Below are 21120 nucleotides of genomic sequence, written 5' to 3'. Positions count from 1 at the left end.
CAAACCTCTCTCTCTCTCCCCTCCACCCAAACCTCTCTCTCTCCCCTCCACCCCAACCTTTCTCTCTCCCCTCCACCCAAACCCCTCTCTCTCCCCTCCACCCAAACCTCTCTCTCTCCCCTCCACCCCAACCTTTCTCTCTCCCCTCCACCCAAACCCCTCTCTCTCCCCTCCACCCAAACCTCTCTCTCTCTCCCCTCCACCCAAACCTCTCTCTCTCTCTCTCCCCTTCACCCAAACCTCTCTCTCTCCCCTCCACCCCAACCTCTCTCTCTCTCCCCTCCACCCAAACCTCTCTCTCTCCCCCCCACCCAAACCTCTCTCTCTCCCCTCCACCCCAACCTCTCTCTCTCCCCTCCACCCCAACCTCTCTCTCCCCTCCACCCAAACCTCTCTCTCTCCCCTCCACCCAAACCTCTCTCTCTCCCCTCCACCCCAACCTCTCTCTCTCCCCTCCACCCCAACCTCTCTCTCTCCCCTCCACCCCAACCTCTCTCTCTCCCCTCCACCCCAACCTCTCTCTCTCCCCTCCACCCCAACCTCTCTCTCTCCCCTCCACCCAAACCTCTCTCTCTCCCCTCCACCCAAACCTCTCTCTCTCTCGCCTCCACCCAAACCTCTCTCTCTCCCCTCCACCCCAACCTCTCTCTCTCCCCTCCACCCCAACCTCTCTCTCTCCCCTCCACCCCAACCTCTCTCTCTCCCCTCCACCCAAACCTCTCTCTCGCCTCCACCCAAACCTCTCTCTCCCCTCCACCCCAACCTCTCTCTCTCCCCTCCACCCCAACCTCTCTCCCCTCCCCCCCCTCTCTCTCTCTCTCTCTGACTCTCTCTCTCCGACTACCGCCCCCCTCTCCCCGGCCCTCTCCCCCTCTCCCCGGCCCTCTCCCCCCCCCTCTCTCTCTCTCTCTCTCTCTCTCTCTCTCTCTCTCTTATGGGAAACCAGTCGCGTATCTCAAGATAAGGAAATTAACGGTTTTGGTAAAAAGTTGTTGGATTTGTGTGTATGTTATGATTTTGAGTTGATGAATGGAAGTGCTCGAGGAGATGATCAGGGTAAATTTACATATTTGTCTGTGCACGGTTTTAGTGTTATAGATTATTTTCTCGCCAGTTTTGATTTTTCAGATTTTGTTCACAGAATGATTGTAGCCGATCGAATCGAGTCTGACCATATGCCACTCGAAATGGTGTGTAAATGCCAGGTTGCAGAAGAAAGGTTGAAAAAAAACCGAAATTGTGTGAAATTTGAAAAGTTTTTTTGGAGTAAAGAAAAGGTTCTGCAATTTACAAATTGTGTTTTATCTGAAGAGTTTATTGAAAATGTGAATGACGCACAGGCAATGATTGATGAATGTCCAGAAAGATCTCTTGATATGTTTACTGATGCTGTTTTGATTGCGGCAGATTGCATGAAAAGGGTCATTATTCAAGGGGGGCAATCCAAAACACAAACAGCAGTATGGTTCGACAAAGAATGCCATATCAAACGAAAAGAAGTGAGAAAATGTTTAAGACACTTCCGACACACTAATTTTAAGGAAGATTATGGTCTGTATGAAGAACAGCGTAAAGAGTACAATGGTTTGAAGAATGTAAAGAGGAATCAAGAAAAGAAAGCATCCTTAGATGCTTTGCTTGATTCAATGCAAAGCCCAAAAAACTTTTGGGCTGAAATTCGCAGGCATAGAACGAAGAGAAGGATAATGAATTGTATTGAGAAGGAAGATTGGTTGAAGCATTTTGAAGGAGTATTCAATGAAGGAGTTGACATAAATGCGGAGGAGGATGTATGTGCTACCGCAGACGGTGTTTTTAATGACATGTTGGATGCAGAAATTACTGGAGCCGAAATACGAAAAGCGATTAAACATTTGAAAACAGGAAAAGCAGCAGGCCCAGACAGTATTTTGGCAGAAATGATAAAAACAGTTGAAAATGAGATGTTGCCATTTTTGAAAAAATATTTTAATTATTTGTTTTCTAAAGGACACTTCCCGCTCCAATGGACGAAGGCGACTATTATTCCCTTATATAAGAAAGGAGACAGAAATAATCCGGATAATTACCGAGGCATATCACTTCTGAGCATTTTGAGCAAAGTATTTACCCAAGTTATTAATAACAGACTGGTTCTGTGGTCGGAAGAAAACTCCGTTTTGAACGATGTACAAGCTGGTTTCAGAAAGGGACGTTCCACCACAGATCATATTTTCACTCTGCATGCCGCCATTGAGAAACATCTGTTAAAACGATCTAAGTTGTATGTTGGTTTTATAGATTTTAGAAAGGCTTACGATACTGTTAACCGCTCTGTGTTGTGGTCCGTGTTGATGAGATCAGGTGTCAGCGGAAGAATGTTAAGAATGATAAGAGCTATGTATGCCACAGTTGAAGCACGTGTCCTTTCCAGTGAGGGTTATACGGACTATTTCGAATGTCTACAAGGGCTGAAACAAGGTTGTGTTATGAGCCCAATGCTGTTTTCTTTGTTAATCAATGAGTTGGCGAACGAAATTATTGAAAAGGGCAAACATGGTGTGTCCCTCGGTCCGACGGAACTTGAACTTTTTTTGCTATTGTTTGCTGACGATCTCACTTTGATAGCATCCACTGTTATTGGATTACAGAACCAGTTAAACGTTTTATGTACTGCAATGCAACGTCTGTGTCTTAGAGTAAATCTAGATAAATCAAAAATAATAGTTTTCAGAAAAGGCGGATTTCTAAGTGCAAGAGAAAAATGGATTTTTGATGGGAATCAGTTGGAAGTTGTAAATTCGTATAAATATCTTGGCCTTACCTTTTCAACAAGACATAGTTATGGCGTCGCAATTGAAGACGCAGCAACAAGAGCAAAGCGAAGCACGATCGAAATTTTGAATACTTTAAAGAACATGGGTTGTAACTCATTTGATGTATTTTTTAAGTTATTTGATGCGCAAGTATTGCCAGTATTAACATATGGAGCCGAAATTTGGGGTTATGAGAAGTATGACCAATTGGAACGTGTTCATTTATTTGCATGTAAACGGTTTCTGCACGTAGTAGATAAAACTCCCAATGATGTTGTGTATGGTGAATTGGGTAGGTATCCTCTTTGGGTGACAACAGTCACAAGGTTGATTAAATATTGGTTACGGTTATTGAGACAGCCAGACAATTTTTATTCAAAGAAGGCATACAAAATGTTGTTCAACCTCCACGAAAAAGGTGGTACCACATGGGTAACGCATGTAAAGGCAGTTCTGTGTGAAAATGGATTTTACCAAGTTTGGATGTTTGGATGTGGAAACGAGAGGGTGTTTTTTGCAGAACTGAAGGAGAGGCTCTGCAGTTCCTTCTGCCATGATTGGCGTAATCATTTGGACTCGAGTGAGCGCCTATCACTGTATGGAAATTATAAAGCCTGTTTTGAAAAAGAACGTTATGTGGGCATTTTATGGAAAGATGTGTACAGAAATGTCATCGCTCAATTTAGAATGGGCGTTTCACAGATAAATATCCACAGATATCGCTTCCAAAATTCAACAGAAAACAAGTGTTGTCCCTTTTGTGAAGATAAATTAGAGACCGAAATCCATTTTTTGTTTGAATGCCAAACATATTGTGAGCTAAGAATAAAGTATTTAGCACAGTTTTTAAGTGTTGGTGATCAGTTGGGCAGTATGACTGCAATGTTTAAAAAACAAGACACAGAAACAATTGTAGATTTAGCAAAGTTTTTGTTTTTTGCATTTCAGTTAAGACTGTCAATGTTAAATAGTAATGAGGATTAATTGTCGCTGAAGGTTTTGTTGTTGCTGTATTTATTGTTCGGTTGTATGTATATATTAGGCAGCATTGATGTGCAAGATTATAGATAGAGGAAAGCTTGGAACAAACCACTGTGTATTTTGCATACGTTTCAATATCATGTTTTCTATTTTTTCCTGTGATTCATGTGTACCCCCCCCCCCCCCCATTGAAAGGGGCTGTAGGCCCATATTCAATTAAACTGTGTCAGTGTCAGTGTCAGTGTCAGTGTCTCTCTCTCTCTCTCTCTCTCTCTCTCTCTCTTTCACTCTGGAATTTACGCAAGAAAATTCGGGACTTTGGGAATGTAACGTACCCTGTTATTTGAAATACCGGGTGCCCCAAAATAGCCTGTAGATAAATATTTTAAACCCAAAATGGAGATTAAACGTAACGTGTTACTTGAAATACCAGGTTTCCCAAATAGCCTGTGCTTAATGATATTAAACCCAAACGCAAAACAAGAAGAAAAAAAATCATAATTAAAAAAAAAAAAAAAAAAATTAAAATCGAAAAAAGGAAAAACAAAGGATTAGAATTTGAGATGAAACCCGTTTATTCCTGGTCCAATCATGAAGTACGTCATAGCGTCCGAAATTGAATATCAGGTGACAGATAGTGAGAATAGAAAAGGAAGAAGCGATTCAATGATATTTTATTTATTCTGAGTACAACATATGATACTATCGGGACGCTTCAGGAGAGCACTTTCACATTATTGTGAATAGAAAAAATTCTTGATCATGATTTGGAGTTAATGAGAAAACAATCAAAGCAAAGGCCATTAAACCTTGTGGAACTTTCAACCACTGATTGCGATGGTTATGTAATACAGTTCAAACATGAAAAGTGACAATGACCGTGCTTTATCGAAAATAAAATGTTCAATGATAAAGCCACACTTTGTAAAAGAGCGATTTGAAACTGAGTAAAAGACAATCTGTGTGGGTACATTTTTTTTTCATCAAAGATCGTTAATACAAGAATGCTAATCCGTAATCTGGACCTTAGCAAGGAGTTTAAAATGTACACTAAGATTTTTGGTAACTGGACATTATTGTCCATGAGTACACGGTATTTTTGAGTGCGGAGAAGTACTCGAAATAGTGTTCATAGTGAAGATGAAAATGACTGTAATTTATCAAACTTAAAGTTTTTAAGGGTAAAGCAACAGAACAATGTGAAACCAATGTGTCTCTGAATATCATTGGAGCTGAACAAGGAATTGCTCTGTTGTTTAATGCAAGGCCAGCAAAGTAAATCTTTGTGAGCACTACACGTCCACACGTTGCTTGAATAAGTGAAAAAGAGGTTGCATGTTGCGGAACTGGTCATTATTCGGACCACTGGTCATCGTTTAGAGGTGATGATTAAGACAGACTTGCCAGGCTGGTCACGCGGTGATTGTTATTGTCTGGTCCGTCTGGGTCGATACTGCGACTTGAGTTTGAAATGCTGAAAGGCAAGATGTGAGACTGTAAGTAAGTAGGACAATATGATCCAGACACCCTCCTCCGCACCCTCCCCCAATTATCCCCCCCACCCACCACCACCACCACCACCACCTATTTCATAGCGGCAAATGATCATGAAGTTCGATGCATCTCTTTTCATCATCCTGACCTCAGGTCAAAACAAGAAAATTGGTTGATTAAAATCAACATGGTCGAAGCAATGGTTTCATAAAAGAAGCGGTATTGTACGGGCACATGTTGAATTTGGGTTACATGTGTTGCAGAGTATTTGAAAATTCGTAGGCATGAAAACATGCAAAGAAGAGTGATAGGTCCCTGTTGTGAATATAGTCAAGTGGATAAATTGATTACTTATGTATCACACTAGTTTTGCTGTTACAGCAGTCCCTCTCATGAACGGACATCCTTGGGCCAGTGCAAACCTGTCCGTACATTGCAGGTGGCCGGTCACGGGAGAGCCCCCCCGCCCCTCCCCATCACACACACTCAGGCACACGGACTGAGTGAGCCTTTGCTACTGGTGAACGAGCTCTACTTGTCCTAAAACAATAAGGTCAAACTACTACAACTTATAACTGAAACGAAAAAAAAACTGTCCTGTAAATATGACGTTAAATCAACAGTGTCAGAAAAAGAGAGATAAAAGAAATCCTCAAATTCCTGAGGATACAGGCACCCCATGAAAGCAGCCACGAACATACTCACAGAGGCACACATGCTTGTGCAGATACTTTGCAAAAATATGAATTGAAAACCTGCATATGTGGTATTTTTGTGTGTGTGTGTGTGGCTTTATTGAATACTTTAGGCAGTGACTTTTCCCTGTCCAGTTTTCTCTTTCGTCTCTCTTACCCCTCGCTTACCCACCCCCACCCCTTACCCTCCACTCCCTTCACCCAGCCCCGACAGCACAAATTTCTAATCTGCAAGGCAGAGTACACATTTTCTGAAAGGAAGACTACTCCTCTTCAATTATATCCAGAGATCTTCCATCTTTCTCCACCATAAGCCAAGTGGTCGAGTCTTATACCCCCTTTCCACACAGCCGTTCTAGGTCCCGTTCCCGTACCGACCAAGGAACGGTGCGGGCACGGGAGGGATCGGGAGAGAAACGCAATGAACGTAACTGATCGTTAACGGAACTGCTTTGAACGGTAGGGACGGCTGAGTTTGGGCTACATGTTCAAATTTTTAGCCGTTCCCCTCCCGATCAGAATGAACAGTAATGGAACCTCAACCCATCGGTAACGGAACGCTTGGATCGTTAAAGGAACTTAAAACAACGGTAACGCAACGGTAGCGCTCTCACACACTGAGTTGTCATACCATTCATCCGTTCTTGGTCCCGTTCCCTTACCGACCAAGGACGGCTGCCACTATGGTCAGACTAACAGACGCTGCTGAAAGATGCCAAAAACGGCCGTTTGCGCAGCGTTCCATTGTTGTGGCAGCCGTCCTTGGTTGGTACGGAAACGGGACCTAGAACGGCTGTGTGGAATGGGGGTATAACTTTTGACACCGACAAACTGAAGAATGAACAGATCTATGAGGTAACCGTCTCAATGGTCCAGGCTCAGGAAACAAAGAGTATGTATGGTCTGGGGCGATTGTAGCTTCCCTTCTTCGTGTTCGATAGACAAGGACAATAAATAGTAGAGCATAGTGCAATTTCATGTTGGCATCTTCTCCACTGAAAGCTATAACCCAAAGACTGAAGACCAAAGTGCTTACCCGACTTCTAACCCGAATCACCCCCCTCCTGCTGGGTACACGTGCACTCAAGTTAACCTCTGCTTTGACCTGTGTGCCAGGAGTCGGATGAGAGAGAGAGAGAGAGACAGAGAGAGCGCGCGAGAGCGAGAGCGAGAGAGAGAGAGAGAGAGAGAGAGACACACACACACACACACACACACACACACACACAGACAGAGACAGACATAGAAAGACAGAAGCGGAGAGACTCAGAGGGAGACACAGACAAAGACATACATACAGAGAGAGAGAGAAAAAAAACCTGTAAAAAGTCCGGCCTTTGTCGAAGATAGCTTTAACTAAAATGTCAATCAATTTGGTTAAAAAATGAGGGCGTGACAGCGCTGCCTCAACTTTTACAAAAAGCCGGATATGACGTCATCAAATACAATTATCGTAAAAAAGAAACAAGTCGCGTAAGGCGAAATTACTACATTTAGTCAAGCTGTGGAACTCACAGAATGAAACTGAACGTAGTCCGCCGCTAGTGCAAAAGGCAGTGAAAGTGACGAGCCTGTTTGGCGCGGTAGCGGTAACGCTGTGCTTCATAGCACGCTTTACTGCACCTCTCTTCGTTTTAACTTTCTGAGAGTGTTTTTAATCCAAACATATCATATCTATATGTTTTTGGAATCAGGAACCGACAAGGAATAAGATGAAAGTGTTTTTAAATTGATTTCGAAAATTTAATTTTGATCATAATTTTTTATATTTTTTAATTTTCAGAGCTTGTTTTTAATCCAAATATAACATATTTATATGTTTTTGGAATCAGGAAATGATGAAGAATAAGATGAACGTAAATTTGGATCGTTTTATAAAAAAAGTTTTTTTCTTTTACAATTTTCAGATTTTTAATGACCAAAGTCATTAATTAATTTTTAAGCCACCAAGCTGAAATGCAATACCGAAGTCCGGCCTTTGTCGAAGATTGCTTGGCCAAAATTTCAATCAATTTGATTGAAAAATGAGGGTGTGACAGTGCCGCCTCAACTTTTACAAAAAGCCGGATATGACGTCACTAAAGACATTTATCGAAAAAAAGAAAAAAATGTCCGGGGATATCATTCCCAGGAACTCTCATGTCAAATTTCATAAAGATCGGTCCAGTAGTTTACTCTGAATCGCTCTACACACACACACACGCACACACACACACATACACACACACATACACCACGACCCTCGTCTCGATTCCCCCCTCAATGTTAAAACATTTAGTCATAACTTGACTAAATGTAAAAATGGTCTGGGGATATTATACTCAGGATATCTCATGTGAAGTTTCATAATAATCAGTGTAGTAGTTTCCTCGGAAACGCTCTACACATACACACGCACACACACACACACACACACACACACACACACACACACACACACACACACACACACATACACCACGACCCTCTTCTCGATTCCCCGTTCATGTTAAAACATTTAGTCAAAACTTGACTAAATGTAAAAAGGAGTGCTTTCAAAAAGAAAAAAGTTTATTGCAAGAAACATTTGTGACAGAAAGACTGCGTTAAAAGATACTTTCCGCGAAGTGTACGGTGTCCATTTACCGGAGTTCTAGAATCTATTTCCTTTCATCATCTAAATCATGTTCTCTCAAGACATATGGGTTTTTTGAAAAAAAAATGAAAGGACATTTCTTCTGTCCTGGGTGTGTAATATTCTCTGTAGTCGAGCGCCAAATTTGTCACATAGTTTGTGAGATAGTTTAACGAATTGAAATCCACATGTTTCCATATCTGGAACAAAGACGAAGCTTACAAATTGCTGATAGGGCACACGACACGTATTTTTACCGAGCATTGTATTCAAGAGTTTAACAGTTACCACGCAAAATGACGCCACCTCCCCCACCCCCTCCCTTCCCTTATTAATGTTCAGGCCAGGACAGGTGACAAGCATTAATCGAGAAATCCATACTGCACATAATTGTTAGCCGTCGTCGATAATGCGTCTGGACTTCCTGACATTTTCGCTCCCGCAGACTTTTATAACCTCTTCTGGGCCCCGTCATGTTGACAGCTGCGCCGGAATCTGCCGGAAAGAGCCGACGGACGACCGCGGAAATTGATTTATGCAGCGATGTCTTATTTGGTATTCAGTTGTGTCACTTGCTAGAACTAAACTTGAAAGATGGCTGTCTCAGTGTCTGATGCTGACTTGAGTACCAGAATCTGAATTTGATTTGAAGGGGATAGTTCAACAGTCGACGTGTGATGTAGAACTTAAGCTTGGGAGGATATGGGGATGGCAGTGTTAGCTTTTGTTTTTGTTGTTGTTTCTTGAATGAAGAACAGAATGAAAAATCGTTCTTTTTGGAAGTAAAGATTCTTGAAATGAATAAATTCCGTGTTAGCGTGCAAACCAATGTGTATACTCACGTTTAATTTTAAATGAAGAACTTCAATGACCTATTTGTGAACCCGGTGATGCAGCAGACTGACTTTTCTTTGAATAAAAAAAACGCTAAGAACATTTTTGGCGTATGGTTTGGATTTGAAAGTCACATAAGCAACTTACGTAACAGAACGTAGCTTGCAGCGATTGGTGGCTCTTTTGCTTTTAAGTTTAGAAGATGGATCTGTAGTTATTCTCTCGAAATCGGAGTATGGCTGCCTAAATGGGAGAGGGGGGGGGGGCACTGAGTCATTCACATAATTTAAACACGCTCGTGCCAAAACATAACTGGGCGTGGGAGTTATCTGCTCATAAACGCAGATTAAAGAAGAAGCAAAAAGGTGCACGTAGAGCAACGGAATTATGCCATATTTCTTGTTGACAGTTCTACTCTGTATCTTCCATTTTCATCTATTTTCTATTTCGCCTTCTTCCCCCCCCCCCCCCCTCCCTCCCCTCCCCTCCCACCCCTCCCGATGTTCGCCTCCTTCTCCTTCCCCCTCCTTTTATCTTATGACAGTAGTGAATTAATTGTCTGGGTCGGAGAAGGTCAAGCGTCCAGTCGATATACTGATTGTGTGGCTAATTGGCCAGGATCTTGGATGATCCGTGTCCGTCGCTCGCCGGTCCGTACTTTCCGGACAAATTGTCCCCAAGGGTCTTCCTGAATAAATATTTCCCTGCACGTTTTTTTGGTTGTCTTTAAAGGCGCCGGTTTATACCGTTCAACTTCAAAGGATGCTTCCAGTAGATGCTCATTATTTCTACGTGCCTCCAAACGGATGTTGTTGATTTTCTTCTCCACTTTTCTAGTCCCTTTTGGCCACAGAAATAATTAATATTGGGCATGATTATGTTTTACTCATCCTTCTGTCTGATTTTCATGCGGCCTAATTCTCGTCGTCTTTCGTTTTCCTTTTTCCTTTTCTTCTCTTATTAAGTTGTTTGTTCAATTGTTGCGGTTCATTCGTCATTCCAAAAGTTGAAAAGTCATCATCGTGAATTATTGCAGCTATTTTTGCAACAAAGGAAGCTAGCACTTTTCAGCCGCATTTTGAATTCCTGTTTGAGTTAAGTGGATATTATTGTTCACTATATACATCCTGTGTTTTGCTTGTCAGGTTTTGAGAGGTCAGGTGGATTTCATGTTCAGCTACAGTTGTGGTGTATCGACAAGCGGACGTATGGAAATGTGAATCATATAGCAGAAAAACTAATCTGAGATCCTTGTGATTGTCGTTGTAGGCCAAGTTTTTTTTTGGTCTAAGGCTGAACCCTACTTTAAGAATGAGACACTCTCAAACATAGAAAAAGACCAACTCCGGAAATATATGTCGGGTTTGTGTAGGTTGTGAAGGAGTGAATACTCTTGCTTTTGTAACCGAGTGCCGTAACACTACCATCACCTCGGGAGGCGAAGTGCAATCAAACAGGATTGAAAATGTTAGGGCCAATTTCTTAGCCCTATAAAAACTGTTATGCAAACCCGAAGGTTTCCATGAACATACAGACATTCGGAAACCACCAGACCCCATCACAAACAGAATTCCACAATCCACCTGTGTTGACTTAAAGGCCAACAACTCGGGTGCAGAGTCTGCTGTGAAAGGAGCGGTAGCCTCCCCTGTCACAATCGCCCCCGTTTGAATGAACTTCGTCCCGAAGTGGGGGACCACTGTCCATCCCAAGTTCGCAGAATGGGAACAGCACGAAAATGTTCAGTGGTCATATTATGCCATTACCTGAACAAATCATGCCGATGGGAACTGCTCGCAAGCGCCAGATGTAACCGAGTGCCGTAACACTACGATCACCTCGGGAGGCGAAGTGCAATCAAACAGGATTGAAAATGTTAGGGCCAATTTCTTAGCCCTATAAAAACTGTTATGCAAACCCGAAGGTTTCCATGAACATTCAGACATTCGGAAACCACCAGACCCCATCACAAACAGAATTCCACAGTCCGGTGTTGACTTAAAGGCCAACAACTCGGGTGCAGAGTCTGCTGTGAAAGGAGCGGTAGCCTCCCCTGTCACACTTTTATCGAGGCAAACTTTCCACAGGTGCTCCTTGTCCACGTTTTTCAGACACACCCCTCGCTAGTGACTGGCTTAATTATAATGTAACGTGGGAACATTTGCTGCAAGAGTACTCACTCTTTTATAATCCATACAAAACCGACAGAGTTCTTTCCGAACATCGTCTATTAAAAAGGATTCATGAGTTGCTGTGTCAGAGCTAACACTTTGAAGGAAAAGAAAGGACAGGATTCAGACTGGTTGTTCACACAAACCTTACGTAATTTCAAATGATTCACAACTATATTGATCGAGGGTCCCCCGAGACACAAATAAAAGGGAATAAGAGAAGTGAAGTGCAGACACCACAGCGTGTAGTTTGTCGAGGGGGTTCATGTATTATTAACTAATTGCACCCGTGCTTAAAAAATCGAAGCGACCGTCTGGTACAGAAATCTGGTCCTGTCGGATACGAGCCGTTTCATTTCACCCGTATGAGAAATTTTGTTGAGGTGGGGAAGGGAGGGGGGAGGGGGGGAGGGGGGCAGGGTGCGGACTGGGGCTGTGGACTTTAACTTAGCTGTCAATCAACCAGAGACTATAGAGAATACACTCGACGGTGTCTGATCCAACGCAGGACCTTAGCCCGAGGACCAAATTGAAGTGGGCTTTTTGTGTACACTGTTCCTCGTCATTTTGTGATTTGCACAGTGGCTTCATTGAAGATAGAGTTGTTTTGGTGCTGACCCACTTTCTCAGTGTGAGTGACGTCACGATGTGCACGTGCCGAGTGTGTGTCGCCAATGGTCGGGTCCTTCTCGGACTTAGCCAAGAACCTCCGTAGTCAGAACGTACAGAACTTTGTTCTTCGGGTAAAACAGACAAGGATCAGCAGCGTATGGCTGTAAATCTCTAAGGAAGAAAGTGACCTGATGCCAAATGAGCAGCATCAAACACGCGGACGAGACTTCTGAAACTCTATTATCTAAAGAGCAGCAACCATCGGAAGAACTCACCATCGTCAACAACAACAACAACAACGACAACAACAACAACAACATTATCGTCGTCGTCTCCATCATTATCAACTCCTTCTCCCAAAGACCGTGCACCGTAAACCACGTTCACGCATACAGTCTTTTCGCGTAAGGTCAAAACAAGTTCGTCCTTCAACCGATCTCTTACCCGCTTCGGAGTGAAGCTAATAATTTTCTCCGCAGACGGAAAACAGCTGTGTTTCGATGAGGTCCTTGAAGTGAGAACCACTCAGACGCTTCAGACAGTTTATGGGTGCACCTCCTTGAGGATTCTCCAGAAGATGAGACTGTAAAGACAGACCTCACGCGAGAACGTCTGGTTACTTACAGAGTGCGAAGACATTACCAAAAGTTATTTTACGCTTTTGCTTCTGCCGCCTACTATTCTTATCCCCGGAAGCGAATTTAGGTGGTTTCGTGTCTGGCTGATTAAAATGTACTTGACAGAATGGTCTGTGTTTCAGTTGGTGACATCTTAAAACTGAAGCCGGATAGTTTGGGAAGCCTAAGAAGGTCCAGTTAACCCAAAGACCGACTGTAGCCAAAAGAAAATTGAAAGACTGCCTTCTTTATGGTTGTCAGCACTCTTGTGAGATTTAAATCGGAGAAAATTTCACCTGAAAACTAATATCTGTACTTTAGTCTTCACTCTAGTGCTGGCAAGTAGTTGACATCTGAAGCAGAGTCACGACTCTAAAATCAGTACTTTATTGACTGCGGTGAAAACGTCACGGAATCTGTACTAACAACAACAACAACAACAACAACAACAACAACAACAACAACAACAGTATTGTCTGACATATTACTTTCGTTCCCTGTGTGTATCCTTGAGACACCAACAGAAATTCGGCTGTAGCCGGTTTTGGAGCATTAACTCGAAAAGGGAAAAACCTAAGCTGCAGTTATCTCCCCAGGAAGACTCTCTATTAGCGGAGGAGAAATCAGATAAACGTCTTTTCAGATCAAACACAATGAACTTGAGAAGTTACCTCCTTAGGAGCCCTTTTTAAGGGAGAAAAACCTGCTTGGACACTCCATATTGTAAATGAATCATGAACGAAATTTCCAAGAGAGGGAAAGGACCGTTCAAACATGACAGCCTCATTTAATTATGCTAAAAAATCGCCCTCAGCTGCGTAGAGCCCTCATATATTAATCAGTCATATTTTTCCTTTCAATGATCTTTGCCTCAGCGAAATGGTAATCACGTTCTTTCATCGTTCAAAAGTGAGTCATCCTGGGATGTAAACACTAGAGACATCTTTCCGACAGCTGTTTTGGCCCAGCGGTGTATATCAACATATATCTGCCGGGCGTGCACCGTAGTGTGTAATATCACTGTATATGCGTACGCCGGGCCTGTGTGTGTGTGTAACACACGATATGAACTATTGATCGTGTAGTGTGACACATCTGTGTGTAGCAAAGCTCCCACTTCTCAACACCTGTTGTTGTTTTGCGGCATCAGTCGTACGATCCAGCGAAGAGCTTCAGACAGTCTATGTGTGTGTGTCACTAGCTTGTACAGCCTAGTTTTCACAACTTATTAAAGGCAAAAGTTCACATAAAGCAACTTTACCGGTTGTGGCTTGGATTTCTGATCTCTGACAAATTATCAGAAGTGCTGTGATAAAGGCAATGTACGCCAGAGCTGAAGTCTAACGTGCGGACTGCAGAGTTAGCGAAGTTATAAAGTCGGTTCTACAGCACGTGTGTTTCCATTCCATTGCTGCAGGGTCCAAAGTGTTGAGTTTGAGTCCAGCACAGCAGAGATTGCTATACACTGACTTAGTCACTTGGTAGCTAATCGTCAGATACGAAGCGTGAGACCTGACTCATACACAAATACGAAAGCGAAAGTGCAGCTAATTATATCTGGATCGATGGTTTTGCCTTGACCCTATCTTGCGCTGCATTTCAAACTCACCTTAACAACAGTGCACTCTCTACCTGCGTCAACCTACCTGTGATTTTACCTGTGTAAAGACGGCGTTGTAAACCGAAGAGAAGGTGCAAAGTTGACATGTGAAATCCTGTTGATGAATTGATCATAGTCTAGTATGCGGAAGAACAACTCTTCGCTTCATCGTGGAAACTGAATCGAATTTTTGGAGATTTGAGGAGCACTACATTGCTTTGTACTTATTTACGAAAGGATTTACTGAAACCTTGTTCGACCGAAACTTGAATTCAAAGGAAGTGATATTAAGCTGTTTCGAAGAGTTGCTATAACCGTCGAAACGACTACTGCACTGACTTGCTGCTGTGATGACATGACCTCATTTCCGAAGGACGTTGGGCAAGTTCAGGTTTGACACACGTGCGCAATCTGATGATTCACAATTCTCTGTGTGTGCATGTGTGTGTTCTGTCGTACAAAGACGACTTCTTACGTCTCAGATCGAACTTAGAAAGCAATAAGAGTGTTTCATATTAACTTTGAACAAAATGTCACCGAAGAACGTCTAGTCGCATCTTAATGGATTTAGGACCAACTGCACTTTAGCGATGCTGTCCACGCCAGAAACGCTATTCGTGTGATTTTTGCATTCGATTACATTATTTGGCATGTAACGCTCGAACTACGCTCTTCATTACCGTTCTGTATAGCTCACAAAATGAAGGTTGATTCATGGGACTCTTTGGTGTCATTTTTAGGGGACAAATTACCATCGTACCACTCATAAGCATCAAGAAAAGGAATATCCAAAAATGACCATTCTCTTCATTCAAGAAAGGGAAAGGTGGCTCATCCCCTATTTCTGTGTTTAAGAATAACACTCATCCCATCACTACCATGCTATCTAGCAAAACCAAAATGTGGCTCAAGTGAATTAAACGACGAACCAACCTTCACGAAATCTTACCGAAGGAGAACGCAGTTGCATCTCTCTGCATCTAAAGCACACACACTATGGCTGTTCCAGAGAGCCCGTAAAGTAATGGTAGCAGATATGACTGACAAAACCTCGTCCAAAAAAACCAACCTCATCTGTAAGAAATTAGTACACAAAGAACACCTCAAAGACTCTACCATGGCTATTCCGTCGAGCTCATAAAGTGAACGGTGAGTGACAGCCTTAACGAAACCTCGTTCGAAAAACACAACCTCATCTGTGTGAAATTGACACCCCAAGAGCACCTAAAAAAAAAGCACTCTGAGACCACCTCAAACAGCTCTTTCATGGTCATTCTGTGGAGCTCAGCAAGTGAACGGTGGATGATGTGAAAGACAACCCTAACAAAACCTCGTCCGAAAAACCCAACCTCATTTGTGTTCAATTAGCACTATAAGAGCACCCCCAATACCTTACCATGGCCATGCTGTCGAGTCCAGAGGGCGATATCCCGTCGCGACGATACAGCAGCACGAGCAGCGTGGGGGGTCACGCGCACAGCGCGCTCTTCGTGCACCGCAAGATCGAGGACGAGATCGAGCACTTCGTGGAGAACTTCAAGCAGAAGACCTCCGTCCTGGACCGGAGGCACTCCAGCGACTCTGGGGATTCCTCGGGGTTCACCTCCTCCGTCTTCTCGGCCACGGACACGCCGTCGACGGATAGTCCTGACCGGGATGGTGAGCTGTTGCCTCTCCCCGAGGAGGACCTGCACGGAAGAAATGGCATCATTGCCGAGAGCAGGCGTATTGCGCAGTGGGCTTTGCGCCAGGCTCGCTACGCCTCCACGAGTCGCGACTCTTGCAACTGCACTTATCACCCTAAGATTGGTGAGTGTATGTTGTGTGGTGTGGGATATAGCAGTTTATCACCCTAAGATTGGTGAGTGTGTGTTGTGTGATGTGGTATATATAATGAGTTATCACCCTCTGGTTAGGTGTGTGCAATATATTATTTTACCTATCAAATAAGCGCCTCCAAGAGTCGCGACTCGTGCAACTGCACTTATAATCTTATTACACAAACGGCGAGTGTGTGTTAAATACAGTCTGTGCTGTGTGGAGTAGGATAATAATGTATCATCCTGTGGTTGGGTGTGTGCAATATGAGGGTAATATTACCTTTCTTTCTTTCTTTCTTTCTTTATTTGGTGTTTAACGTCGTTTTCAACCGTTCAAGGTTATATCGCGACGGTAATATTACCTACCAAAAAACCTTGGTAAACAGAGTTGATAAGTGCGTGTGTGGTGATGTTTGTTGTGTGACTTTTGGTGTACAAGAATGATAAACTCAAGCTCCAAAGTTATGCAACCTTATTTTTTTAAACAATACAGATATTAACTTTGTTAAAGTAATGAGTTTTATCAATAATATATACTCAAAGCGTGTCTATCTGGCTTGAGTAGATATTCACGATTGTCTTGCGTACAATTCGACGTGAGAAGCACTTCGTTTCACCAAGGGGGTCACGAGACAGAGAGAAAGAGTGAGGGAGAGAGAGACAGACATGCAGTCGGACAGACAGACAGACAAAGAGAGAGAGAGAGAGAGAGAGAGAGAGAGAGAGAGAGAGAGAGAGAGAGAGAAAACAAGACAGTGGTTTATTTCCTTATATAGGCCATTGGCCCCTGGGAAAAAAAGAGATGGGGAGAGAGAGAGACAGAGACAGAGTGACAGAAACACAGACAGAGACAGACAGAACTAAAAGACCAAAAACCTACGGCAAACAGAGCAAACCACAAGATAGGGATTAGGAAATCCGCCAGAAGCTGAGAAATGGGAAAATCATCCAAGAGAGGACCTCCGTAGGCTTGGGACTAGGGCCACCAAATTGAGTTTCTTAGGGCCACATGAGGGGTAAATGTAATGGTATTCCTGTGTTAGGAGGGTCACTAGTTGTGTGCTAGAGATGGTCATTGGCTGGAAGCTGTGTGTGTGTGTGTGTGTGTGTGTGTGTGTGTGTGTGTGTGTGTGTGTGAGTGTGAGAATTGTTGTGAGACTTGTTTCTTTGCCCTACCACCGCAGTCCTCAATGTCCTTATCGCAAAACTGCACGCTAGGACGAAAGCTTGAAGTTTCTTTGCAGCATAAATACGCAATTTGTGGCTCCAGTGACACTAACTGGGAAGCATTTAAGAGCAAAGCAGATACATAAAACGCAGAGAAAATATAACGCAAAGCAGGGACATAAAACGCTGAACTGGAACGCATTTGGGAGCAAAACTGAGACATAACGCTAAAAACAAAAGCAGTTCAACAGTCCTCTCCTCGCTTTCCTCTTCTTGTTGTACCAAGTCCAGTTTCCTTGTACCAGAAATGATCCCTGAGGGGGGAGAAAAGAGGTCAGAGCAATGCGGAGGAGGAAACGCCACGGTAGCCAGTGCTGTATGTGTATGTCACTGTGTCTAACGACGACTGACACTGCCCAAGGCAGCGTTGGCCAATGTCTTTTGCGACGTCATCGCGGCGTCGTGGCATTTGAAATGTCATTGATGACGCAGTTTGTAAACGCTGTTGGAGAATGCACGTGCAGTCTTGAGGCGGTATTAGTGTTCTGTGTGTCACTGGCACAAGGTCAGTGTCCTTATCATTTATTGGGGTCACTCACCTTATTGAAGGGATTGGACGTATGTCTAGATATGTGCAATAGAATTAAACAGGTCAGTTGTGACATTGATAATGTCTGTGCAAGGATTGAGTAAAGCAAGGGCTAAACGGAATTGTTACGCTTATAATATACGGACTGATTTCTGACCAGAACTATCCGTCATACATAAATTGAATGTGTCGGTGACCAGTGGCAGACGCCTCATGACACCTGGCTTAAATATTACTTCTCTGTGTGTGTGTGTGTGTGTGTGTGTGTGTGTGTGTGTGTGTGTGTGTGTGTGTGTGTGTGTGTGTGTGTGTGTGTGTGTGGAGGGGGGGGCGGCGGCTTCGTGTGTCTTCAAGTTCTGTCTGTCCGTCGGTCTATTTGTCTATCTTCGAGTGTGTGGAAAGATAACCTTTGCACTGATTAAACCGTAGCCGAATTAATTCCCGGAATAGGGTCCCGAAAATCTGTGTAATCTATTTCAGTCACAACACTGACTGACCCACATTTTGACACAGCCAAGCTTTTAACGTTGCAATTCAGGGAATATGTAAATACGGTCAAACCATACTAGTTTTGGGCACTGAGGCATGACACTTTGCGACAGTGACTGGAAAAACGGGGCATAACATGCACACCATACTTTCCAGTAACGTGCTGAAAGCCGTCAACAGATGGAGGATTTACAAAATGTTACATTTTAGCTTTTGAGACTCTACAGGGTCAAATCTCCGTTCATACCAAATTGTTTTTGCAACACTCAAAAATTGACAGGTTATTTTTCTTAAAATTCTGTATCGCTTTGCACAGTTTATGCAAAGTCCGTTCCTTCTGAGTTAAACTCATCAAAACCTAAGTGGCAAGTCCATTGTATATATTCAAGTTCAGGTTTTATTAGTCCATAACCCATGGGGGCATTTTGAACAATAAATACAATCAATACAATCATGTTATATGCTAATATGATTATGGAGTTTTATGCACTGCCTTTTATAGTTAACTAGATTTTTGTATTTGAAATAGTATATTGTAGTCGGTGTAGGCCTTAAGCTTATTTTAATCGTTTGTCCAGTATTTAATTTAATTCTCTATTTTTGTATGAACTCAAATGTTTAGTGTTCTTAATATTGTCTTGTTAGGCTAAGTTCTATTTAATCAGAGTATGTTTGCGTGTGCTTATACCTAGTGATATTGTAAAGCGCATAGTGCTTTTAGTTATGCGCTATAGAAATCTCCTTGATAAATAAATAAAATAAATTATATAGTAAATAAAAAAATAAAACTTCCTTCTTTTTACTTTTTTTTTTAAACCATGCGCTTGAGTATTGAACATTTTCTTGAAAAGTCCAAAGGCCAGAGAGACCAATTTCATTTAAGTTTTTTTCAATAAAACATAAATAATTAGATTCAATCATCTTGTTGATATACAATTTATAAGTAAAGCAATACACAATACTTGAAAATTTATTTTTATGAATAGGACTAATCAGTTGATACCAATAGCAAAGCATTCTACATTACATATTAACATCTAGTGAATATCTTCCAAGTTCACCAAATATCATAGCATTTGGAATTGATTTTTTTTAGTTTGAAATCAGTTTTATAAAAACGCAATTGAAGTTTAGTAGCAAGTTCACAGGAACCAAAACCCCATACTTCACATCCGTATAGTAAAATTAGAGCAATCATTTTATCGAACAGGTCAACTTGTATGTCCACAGGCAGTGACAATTGTCTACAAGTACGCAAAAGAACAAACATTGCCCTTGAGGCACGATCATATAGATTCTTCTGTGCGACTGAAAATTTATTATTATAATTAATCTTAAGGCCCAAGTACATTACATCAAACACTACTTCGATTAAATTGCCATTATACGTAAACAATGGTTTATTTCTAATTTTACCTCTGGAAAAAACTATAACTTTCGTTTTGTTTACATTAATATTTAGACGCCATTTTAAACAGTATTCGTGCATTTTGTTTAAACATTCTTGCAGGTTTTTTTCAAACTCTGAGCAGATCACAGTATCATCCGCACACAGTAATAAAAACATTTGAAACAAAACATTTACATCAGTATCATCCATTCCAACCACAATAGCCTCTCTTGACATAGATTGTAAACCATTACTGTTTTCCAACAGAAAAGGCTTTAGATCATTTAAAAAATAGAGCAAAAAACAGCGGTGACAAGTTTTCCCCTTGTCTAACTCCATACAAACTGGGAAAATATCCAGAACACTCACTATTAACTTTAACGCAAGACTTGGCATTTTCGTACAAATTTCTTACAGTTTTTAAAAACTTCCCATTAACATCAGAACTAACTAATTTCTCCCATAAAAATGCACGGCGAACTTTATCAAACGCTTTTTCATAGTCTACAAATGCACAAAACAGTCGCTTCTTTTTGTTGAGAACATTTTTTAATATACAATGCAAAGTAAAAACATGGTCTAGTGTTGAAAAACCTGTGCGGAAACCTGTTTGTTCTTGACCTAATTTATTATTACTCTCCAAAAAGTTTGATAACCTAGCATTTAAAAGCTTAGAATGTCTAAGTGTAAAGTCCATTGTATATATTCAAAAGCTTAGAATTCCTAAGTGCAAAGTCAATTGTATATATTCAAAAGCTCAGAATTCCTAAGTGCGAAGTCCATTGTATAAATTCAAAAGCTTAGAATTTCCAAAGTTTAAAGATAGAATTCCCCCCGCGGGTTAGGGGGAAGAATTTACCCGATGCTCCCCAGCATGTCGTAAGAGGCGACTAACGGATTCTGTTTCTCTTTTTACCCTTGTTAAGTGTTTCTTGTATAGAATATAGTCAATTTGTAAAGATTTTAGTCAAGCAGTATGTAAGAAATGTTAAGTCCTTTGTACTGGAAACTTGCATTCTCCCAGTAAGGTAATACATTGTACTACGTTGCAAGCCCCTGGAGCAAATTTTTGATTAGTGCTTTTGTGAACAAGAAACAATTGACAAGTGGCTCTATCCCATCTCCCCCCTTTCCCCGTCGCGATATAACCCTCGTGGTTGAAAACGACGTTAAACACCAAATAAAGAAAGAAAGAAAGAAAGATAGAATTATTAAAATGTTTGCATGTTATTTAGTATTCATTGCGTTAGTT

General features: G+C 42.0%; 2 protein-coding genes across 6 annotated transcripts in view; both read left to right on the top strand.

Annotated features, from left to right (window-relative positions):
- The window catches only part of LOC138983783 (guanine nucleotide exchange factor DBS-like), a 158056-nt gene that overhangs the window by 24750 nt on the left and 112186 nt on the right, over nucleotides 1-21120 (top strand). The window lies entirely within an intron of this gene.
- Nucleotides 13272-16269, top strand: LOC138946187 (uncharacterized). Its single transcript, XM_070317700.1, has one exon. It carries the CDS (start codon nucleotides 15811-15813, stop codon nucleotides 16267-16269), a length of 459 nt encoding a protein of 152 aa, XP_070173801.1. The 5' UTR covers nucleotides 13272-15810.

Source organism: Littorina saxatilis, linkage group LG13 (assembly GCF_037325665.1).
Source record: "Littorina saxatilis isolate snail1 linkage group LG13, US_GU_Lsax_2.0, whole genome shotgun sequence".
NCBI lineage: Eukaryota > Metazoa > Mollusca > Gastropoda > Littorinimorpha > Littorinidae > Littorina > Littorina saxatilis.
The sequence above is the reverse complement of the archived record's forward strand: the minus strand, read 5'-3'. Positions and strand labels throughout refer to the sequence as shown.